This window comes from Malus sylvestris, chromosome 1, assembly GCF_916048215.2.
Source record: "Malus sylvestris chromosome 1, drMalSylv7.2, whole genome shotgun sequence".
Classification (NCBI taxonomy): Eukaryota; Viridiplantae; Streptophyta; class Magnoliopsida; order Rosales; family Rosaceae; genus Malus; species Malus sylvestris.
Genome location: NC_062260.1, coordinates 15,875,446 through 15,885,433, shown reverse-complemented (window position 1 = coordinate 15,885,433; position 9,988 = coordinate 15,875,446). Strand labels below are relative to the sequence as shown.

The 9,988-nt window shown below is 40.4% G+C and overlaps 1 protein-coding gene across 1 annotated transcript; it reads left to right on the top strand.

Annotated features, from left to right (window-relative positions):
- The first annotated feature begins 1,183 nt into the window (after positions 1–1,183).
- Positions 1,184–2,916, top strand: LOC126627966 (uncharacterized). Its single transcript, XM_050297577.1, has 4 exons — positions 1,184–1,211; positions 1,329–1,428; positions 1,496–1,571; positions 1,655–2,916. Exons 3-4 carry the CDS (start codon positions 1,562–1,564, stop codon positions 2,812–2,814), a joined length of 1,170 nt encoding a protein of 389 aa, XP_050153534.1. The 5' UTR covers positions 1,184–1,211; positions 1,329–1,428; positions 1,496–1,561; the 3' UTR covers positions 2,815–2,916.
- The last annotated feature ends 7,072 nt before the right edge of the window (positions 2,917–9,988 follow it).

Genomic DNA, 9,988 nt, shown 5'->3' with positions numbered 1-9,988 from the left:
ACACCTTCATAAAATTCCTAATAGGGGACAAGGTTCCGGGACAAGTGGTGGTGCACAAATGAGACGGGGAGGCAGTCTTAGAGAATCACAACCAACACCACCAATAGCCCCAAGTTTATATAAGTCATCCAACGCACGTCAAAAGAGTGTTTGGAGTTATTTCAAGGGAGGTAATGTGAAGGAGGGAATGGGGCGTCTAATTAGCAAGTTCTTTATCTATGAAAATGTCCCTGCTGCGAAGGCTTCATCACATCATTTCAAAAATATGGTAGTGGGATGTCAACAGGCCGGTGTTGGAGTACAACCTCCCACTCCCTATGAGATAAGAAACAAATATTTGGATATGGAGTATAAAGACATTGGCGAGTATGTTAACAAGTTGAGGTCAAAGTGGGAAACTAATGGTTGCACAATCATGTGTGACGGATGGACCGGCCCGACCAGATTATCTATCATCAACTTCATGGTATATTCCAAGGGCAAGACAATTTTTTTGAAGTCTGTTGATGCTTCAGACCATATAAAGAATTACAAGTATATTTACAAATTATTGAGGGATGTAATCATGGAGGTGGGAGAGCATAATGTTGTCCAAGTCGTGACCGACAACGGTTCTGCATTTGTCAAAGCTGGAAAAAAGTTAATGAAGCATCATAATGTGTTTTGGACATCATGTGCAGCACATTGTATTGATCTTATGTTTGAGGCAATGGGGAAGAGAGAGAATGTTGCTACTGTGGTCAAAAGAGCTAGAACGATCACTAATTATATTTACAATCACGGTTGGTTGTTGGCAAAGATGCGTGAATTTTGCAGAGGAGAAATTATTCGTCCAGCTACCACTCGATTCGCCACCAACTATATTGCATTAAACAGCCTACTCAAGAAGAAAGCAGGGTTGAAGCAACTATTCACTAGTGACGATTGGGCCAACCACAATTTCAGCCGCTCAAATACAGGTCGTATGGTGGAAAGTATAGTGCTTGATCATGCTTTTTGGAGTCAAACAGAACATGTGTGTCAAGTGTTTGAACCTCTTTACAAAGTTTTACGGATCGTTGACACAGAAGTGTATCCTACTATGGGGGCTGTATATGAGTTGATGCGTGTAGTGAAGGATGAATTGGAAAGAAAACATGGTGCAAGGTGGGTCGTAAAAATAATTGAAGACCGATGGTATAAAACATTATACCACGATTTGCATGCAGCAGGTATAAATTATGTCATAATTTGCAATTCATTTCTTTAGTTGCATAAGTATTATTTATCTTATTAGAGTATGTGTTTCTTTGAACAACATATTATTTGAATCCCCGATACCAATACAGACCCGGTGTTGGAGATGATGGTAACCTTATACGTGCTGTACATAATGTATACTCTAAATTAGACCCTGCATCACCAGCAGTTGGCCAATTTGGAAATGAGGTACACAATTACTTAAATTATAATAATTACTTTGTTGGATTAAACTAACACAATTTATTGTATTCAGCTAACATGGTTTAAAGATGCAAGAAGAACATTTGGAGAACCAACATCAGTTGCTGCTCGAACAAATATGTCTCATAGTGAGTATAAACATATTTCACTATAAGTTTATAATAGAATTTGTTGGAGTTATTAGGCTTATCAACATTATTTTTCATTGTAGCTGAATGGTGGATCATGTATGGGACCGATGCACCAACTGTGAGAAAGTTAGCAATAAAAGTATTATCACAAACAGCTTCCTCATCTGCTTGTGAAAGAAATTGGAGCACATTTGCACTCATACACACAAAGCAAAGAAATAAGTTGGCTCATAGTAGCTTGGAAAAATTAGTTTATTGCTACTACAACATGAAGCTTCAAATTCGAGATAAGGAAGCAGAAATCGATCATGTCGACCGTGGTGACCCACTAGATGTGTTTGATATTGTTGGTGAAGATGATGATACGGAGGGTAACCAACTTTTTCAATGGATTAGACCTCTTCATTTAGATGATGATGAAGGCAACCCCGCTCCCAGAGTTGCTGAAGAAGCACGTAATGAAGGGATAAATGTAGAAAGAGTATTAGAGGAGGAGGTGGGATCTAGCAGCGCTGACTCTTTCGAAGAACTTTTGCACCTAATACCAAGCAACACTGGAATTCCACCTTTTTCCAATCCTACACAACCACAACATCGTGCTGATACTAATGATAGCTCTAGTACAAGATCAGGAGACTCACCTACCACTGGAGGTGGGAATGATGAAGGACATAGTGGAGCTGGAGGTAGTGGAGCTGGAGGTAGTGGTGGTGGATATGGAAACTATTATGGACCACCACCTCCCGGATATATGAGCCCCTTCACTGGTGAGGCAAACTTCACGCATGCAACACAGGATGATGACCATGGCAGTAGGCGGGCAGGACCAGGAATTGGTGCCATAGGGAAGGACTATACTCGCAGAGAAATAGGCAAAGGGATTTTGTCAAGTCAAGAAGATGACTCGTTATCTAGAACTTCAGACTCTGTTGGATTGGGAAGTAGTAACTATGGTTATACTCATAACCAACCATTTCCCTACCCTTCATATCCCATTCCTGTTGGGATGGAATCGAGCGACTCATGGAAACAATCCCAGCCTCAATCTTCAAATGATTTTTCTTATGGACAACCTCAACCAATCTCGGATCCATATGGGTGGCATATTAACAATTACATGCAAAACTATTTTGGGGATTTATCATTTGATAACTACTCTTCACAATACACTCATTCTACACATAGAGATGATGAAGATAGTGACAAATTTGAACCTCATAGGAACTCTATGTGGTACTAAAGTGTAAAATATTGTACTAATTCATTATATATAAATGATTATGGTGTGTTTAGACTTCTTTCATTAATTACTACATATTTTCTACACTCATAATGTTTGTCAGATCGCTATATAATCAACTTGATAATGTTAAATCCATCATGCAATGCATTTCCTTCCAATTTTTTGTGATAAACTAATAGATAATTGACTAAATAAACATCCTACAAAGTTTCAATAAAAATTTCCAAGTTTTTCTTACAATTTCCGTGGTTTCCATGTAATTTTTATCGATATCGATATTTTACCGATATTTCCATTGATATTTCCGTGTTTTCGGACTACCGATATTTCCGATATCACCGATATTTTCTTCCTTGCCTGTACGACACTACTCTACACATAAATCGGAACTACCTGAAGTAGTCTGTACGATAAGAATGGTGTAAGAATACGCTCTAGTGTTTCTTTCATCAACAGCTGTATAATAATCTAAAGTCACCTACAAGTCGGAACCACCTCTAATGGTCTGTACGACATGTCGGAACCACCTCTAGTGATCTGTACGACATGCACCTACTTGGATCCAAGGTGAGCGTGTGGTGCGGGGTGAATAATATAAGCACTAACACCAAGGGTGCAGGTTATGAGCTCTCAACACAATTCACATCATCAATAAACCATATGAACAACATAAAACTCACCTGATACTCACATGTATGTCTATAACACTATTTCACATATATGCATCAAATACTAATTCATATAATATGCATGCACGGCATTTTAAAACATACTTTCATTTATATTCAATTTCTGGGAAAAATCAGTAGTATATAGGTATAAACAGAAAATAATTGCCCACTCACTGGTATGTTGAAGGGTCGTAACCCACGTGACGCCCTTGAACGCGCTCGTCCTCGGGATAGGTCTCACCTATATGTGAAACAACTATAAAAATGTTATTTAAAGCACTTAACCAACAATACGTAATAACTTCTCATATGATGCTCAAATTGGGTATATGAATATACCACAGTGACCTACTCGACGTTACGGACGTCGAGATATTTTTGGATCAGTCACGCGCCCTCACGCGCTAGGAATGACATGGACCTACGCGCCCCCACTCGTGTCGTCCCCTACCTCCAGTCACCGGACTGGTTTTGCCGGCCACGGAAAAGTCGCCGGTTTCTGGAAAATTTTCAAACTTCTTATTCTCCGTCAATTCTCAACCATTTTTTACGCAATTTATACCAAAATGAAGCCCTAAGCATGAAGAATCACGATGTACTAATTTAAGGCTAAAAAACACATGAAATCTCACCGGAGAAAATCCAAGAAAACCAGCCAACTTCGAACCCTACGATCTCGACGTCCAAAACCTTCAAACTAAGTACTCCGAGCTTCCTTGGGACCTCACTAAGCTCCCTGTAGGCTTAGAATTCCTTAAAAACCAACATTTCACGTGTGCATGAACAGTGACATTAAACTGGGTTACGGTTTCAACGTGATTTCGAGGGTTTCCAGTTCTAAAACTAGTACCAATCGATTCAGGAGGTTGCAAGGATGAAGAAACTCACCTTTTTGACGTCGATTTGCCAAGTTTTGAGGAGGTTTGGTTCTAGTCCGTATGAGTTCGAGATGGAAAGAGAGAGAGTGAACTGAGAGGGAGGAGAGAGAGAGAGCACGGGGTGAGTGTGTTTGTCCTCGTGTGTGTGTGTGGTCCACCCAAAACAAATCAAAATTCAAATTTCTTAAGTCCCTAACCACACAAATTGTATACAATTTTAATCCACTTAAAATTTCCTAAGAACTTAGGAGAGTATGAAATATTCAAATAAACATGTCAAACGTACCTTAGCAACCATTAAGGACAATTCTGTCATTTCACATCCACGATAAAAGAAATTTCGGGACGGGCTGTGACATTTGATGAGGATGGATGAAATAGGTTTTGAATAATTACCTATTTTGAGCACTTTTGACCTTGATTGAGTCATAATTGTCCACTGCTTGGGCATAGGAGTTCCGGTATTCCTTGAGGGTAATTTTATCCTTTTTACCCTAGAATCCACGTGTCACCTCCATATTTTTCTTGATTATTGTTTGCTCCACAAATGCCCCCACACCTATTGGGCTGCTCGCAGGAAAGGGCAGCAGGTGTAAAGATTTTCTTGCTTTAGGAAACATATGATTGTTTCCTATTTTGATGTAGATTCCCTTTTTAATTGGAAATTAGATCATTCTAGGAAAGGGAAATAAATCACTTCTAAAGTCTATTTATGTCTCTTTAAGTAAATGATTAAATCAACTTTAGAGAGCAATTTTTTCTACCCTACAAGAGAGAGAAAGCTAGAAGATATTTGTTCCCCCTCCCCTATCAATCTTCTACACTTGCCCGTCCAAAGGACCATATTTTTTTGCTTTCTTCCTCTTCTCCACGCCGCACTGAGGTAAGAAAAATTTAATTTTCCTTGTCTTTTTCTTGGATAGTGTTGTCGCGGGGCAGCCGTCGGGGTGGTACGGCATGTCGGTTGACAAGGGCCAGGAGTCAGCTCGGCATAGGCTAAGGAGGTGTTGTGGCAGGGACCACTGCTTGGGCTGCTCGGTTTGGCTAGTGCCAAAGGAAACTTGTGCTGATGGGACCGTGGATTGAGGCGTTAGGGCGCAGTGCTAGGCGAGCCGCATGGCTCATGTTTTTTGGGCTTTTGGACCTGTCGTGGGCCAGACTGGCGATTGAAAGAAATGAGGAGGTCGTAAGCCTCATAGACTGTTGGAATTTTGGGTATGCAGGCCTCCTGCCTGCTGGTCCGAAAGAAAAAATGAGGGAAAAGCTAGTATAGGTTGAGCTTCTCTATTGAGTACTGTGAATGATGTTGGCTGCTTAGTCCTCTTCGTCGAGAGAAAGGTAGGCTGTTCCCGAAAGACGATCAAGGCGGATGCATTGGCTCGTCTGATCGTTATTGTGGAGCCTATTATGAATGAATGTGAAAAGAATAGATCTTCCTTGTATTTTCAAGAGATGCCAGTTAAGAAAAAAATGAAGACTTCCTCCGCTGCTTGTGAGGGTCCGCCTGCTACCGAGATGCATGTGATTGACATGACTTCTTCCAATAAGAAGAAATTTGAGGCTGATAGATCTAAGCATGTGGCGTCTGCCATACCGAGAATGGCTAGTACGATTGCTGATAGGATTGCTCAGTGTAGAGGTCATGTCGTGTCCCCAATGCCGAAGTCTGTACTAAGACGTCCATTGAGAGCTAAGTCTGGTTCACCTTTGGAGAGGCTTGCTATTATGAAGAGCGATAATGTGGACTTTGCTGCTAAAGTGGCTCTAAGGCCCACTTCCCCTGCTGTTGAGACTGATTTTCCTGCTGGGAAGGAAGAGATTGCTTGCGTGGGTAGCTATAAGAAATCCACTAAGTTTGCTTCTGGAAAGGCTGCTGAGATCTGTGCGCTTTTGAAACCAAATCTACTTGAAGACATGGACGCTTATGCCAAGTTTGTCGATGGCGTTAGAGGGGTTCTTTGCCCAAGTTCCTTTGCAAAGCATACAACCGAGTATACGAAAACTGCCCTACTTGCCATGATGCAGAAGACAGCTATTATGGCAACTGAGTTTATGTTCCTTGACCAAAAGGATACCAAGGCTGCTAAGGAGGTGGCAAAAGTTGTGACAGCCGAAACTTATTCTTCTGCCGAGAAGATTAAAAGGTTGGAATCTGAGCTCGTCGCTTTGAAGGGGTCTAATATCTCTTCCCCCACTTCTCTGCAACTTGAGACCGCTCGCCAAGAGATCGTTAACTTGAAAACTAGGCTTGATGCAATCCAAGTTAAGTATGAAAGTGCAGAGAAGGAGATCAGATGATACATACTTCAAATTCAAGATCTTGAGCGTGTTGTTTCTGAGCTTCGTTCCCTTGCTTATGCAAATGATGAAGAGTTGATAGCTGCTTATAACCAAGTGATCCACTTGAAGAAGGTCGTTGATAGCCTTGAACCCCAAGTGTTGGAATTCCCAGATACGCTAAAGATTAACGAAAGTTTGAAGAAATAAGTGGATGAACTGTAACATGTCCATGTTAGTCTGCTCGAGGAGAACGAGCAGCTGAAATGTGAGAAGGTTGGGCTCGAGGCTCCACTTGTTCAGAGTAAGGCCGATTTCTACAAGTTGGGTTTTGTAGATCATCTCTTTGGTAGGTCGTCTGACTTTGAGTTTGCTTGGAAGACTTCGAAACCTTCTCTATTTCTCCAAAAGGCTCGCTTGCCTTTACTTTTAAGGCCTTAATTAGTGAAGTAGTCGGAGAGGTTGATGCCCAAGTTGAAGCAGTCGGGGGTTAAATGCTGGATGATGTCGTTGTTGGGAGCGTTACGGCTGTTGAAGGTGTGACGGCCGAGTAGTTGTGGAATGTTGCTGCTGAAGGGTAGTTTTCTAGGTAGCCTTTAGGATTTTCTTTGTTTTCCTTGTTGCTCTTGTTTTGCTTGAACTTCTTTGGCCTTTGCTAGTCGTTTATCTACTTTGCTAGAAAATTTAATAAACTTGCTTCCTTCTCTTTTCTCCATTTTCTCTTCTTTCTGCTATTGCCGCACCTTTCTCTCTCTATGTGGCCTCCATAATTGTTCAATAAATTATGCCTACAACACGTTATCAGCACACTCTTGACACTGCACTAAAGAGTTTGATCTTCAATCAGAGGAGTATTACGTTTTAATCATTCTTTTTATGATTAATTTACTATTTTATTGAATTGATCTACATGCTATTGATTTAATTTAATTTTTCTTTGTTGAACGTGATACAACGCATTAGAGATGTAATTCCGGCTTTATGAGAAGGATCTCCTACAAATTCAAAGACTTTTGTTGTTTTCTGCCAATCAGGTACACTTAAAATAAAGTAAGATATTTGAAACGACCTTGAAGCATGAAAACATTCCTCATGATGCATGAACCCCCTACATTTATATTTACCTTCCGATATATATATATATATATATATGGTATATGTTTCATATATTTTGTCAATATATATATTTGTTTCATGCATTACGCAATTTTTGCTATGTGGAATTATGAGTCAATGTATATAAAATCAAATTAGAAGCAAATTTAGGGTTTCCTAAACCCTAGGGGATTTTGAAAAAAAAAAGGAAACTATTGTGATGGACCTTGGCAGCAGCTTTGCTGTGAGCATATGGACACCCCAGGCCTTTTGCCTGGTTGGTTTGACTTGGGCCCGTAACCCACCTTCATCAAGGAAGCTTGCAACTTTCCTTTTGAACCTACCATATACTCTCGGCACATGCCAACAAGCTGTCATGCTTGTTGGGCTCTTGTCTTGCGCACACCAAGGCTTGAAGCTTGCTTTGGTGTCATCCCACATAATTGGGCTTAGGTCTCGCATAACGCTAGCCACATGGCTGGGCTCCCACACCTCAACCCACAGGCCAGCTGTCACTGGGCCTTGACCTGTGCCCTTACCCCACTTTTGGCCTAAACAAAAACCCAGGTGCTGCTGGGGTTCCTCCCACTCCCGTAGGACTTTGGGCCTATTTTTTTCATTGGACCCGTGGTCTGCAGCCCACTCCCGAGCTCTTTTGCTCACCTAGCCCAAATATTTTTAGGGCTATATTTTCGACCTATGCTATTATTCTAATATTATTTTGCTTTTACAATCGACCCCGTTTGGTCCCAATTTATTGAATTAATTAAAAGTGACCTACAGTCCATTATCCGATAATGAATCCAAAATTATTGACGTGAGGATCACTTTTGGACATTAACGATTCAATAATTTATTTTTATACTTTGAACCGTTGACATACTTTGGTAGTAACGAAACTGTCACACTCGAGTTCCTGAAGAACCTCAAATCCACTACACTTAAATCAGCATATTGCATTATGTGTTCTTGCAGGAACCTCTATTTTATGAACTAAATGTTCATAAACTAAATTGAACATGTAGTTTCAAATTTAATGACTTTGAAACCCGAAGTTTTCATAAAAAAATACACCCATGAAAACCCGACGTTTTTCATGAAAACCATGTCTTAGAACACAACTGTTCTAACATTGATGCTTATGGATAATTCATTCCCATAGCACCAATCACAATCTTGTTCCATCCAATATAGTGGATTGTCGAACCATCACAAGTTCGATTTTCCTGATTTGGACGTTTATAAGAGAAACCACTTTAGGTGGGGTACACGACGTGAATCTCTACTTGACTATTAAGAAGCTGAGAAACCATTGAAGCCAACAATGGCAAGGAAGAGTTGAATAAGCCTTCGCCATGATCTTCATTCGAAGACTTATGCCCGAAGCATTACCAACAGAAGTACCTCTTGAACGACCATTCCATGGCTCTTTGGCTCGCTTCTATGGACCGTTTAATCATGAAAGACATTGCATGAAGCACACCATGATTATGTCCATGAATGAGTACAATTCTGAAGTTTATAAATCCGATCGACTTTTGACTAGAGAAGACTTTTTTCGTCCTTACTTTTTTCGTCCTTCCATGTTTCTAACTTGCTCCTGAAGCAGCAGTGTAGAAAGTAGAAGTTTACCAAATTCTTGGATCTGATTACTACCATAAACATATAGTATAATCAGGGCCTGCCAAGGTGTGGCATCAGGCCCGAAGAGTGATCCTTGACACCTAAGCCCTAAAACTTCAAGAATAAAAGGATAATATTCCTAAGCCTTAACCTTGCATAATCTACTTTCATCTTGATGGAATAGATCATTGGTTATGCACCTGTTCATGCCCCTACCAATGTTGTTAAGGAGTACCATTTTGGCAGTCAATATGTGAAAATAATTTTGCTCCACCAAACATCGTTGGAAGAGCAGAATTTTGACATGGACGACCTTGTTGGCCGCATCCCCTTAGTAAACTGTTTACTTTGTGAACATTTTTCCATGTTCTTGGATTCACGTTTGGTGTATGTTTTACTTATGGATAATCTTATTGATATTGTCCTCGAATATGAGTTAATTGAATCATGTTTCTTAATACATATGACTGATTCAATTAAAAACGTGATTAGGTAGGAATGTGGGAAAGTTAGTTGTCTGGATGCATGCATACTACGCATACTGACTTTACACCTAAATCACATCTCTAACAAAGACTTCAAGTCTATCCAACCTGATTAAGAGCATTGGCACGCTCCTCGTTGTAT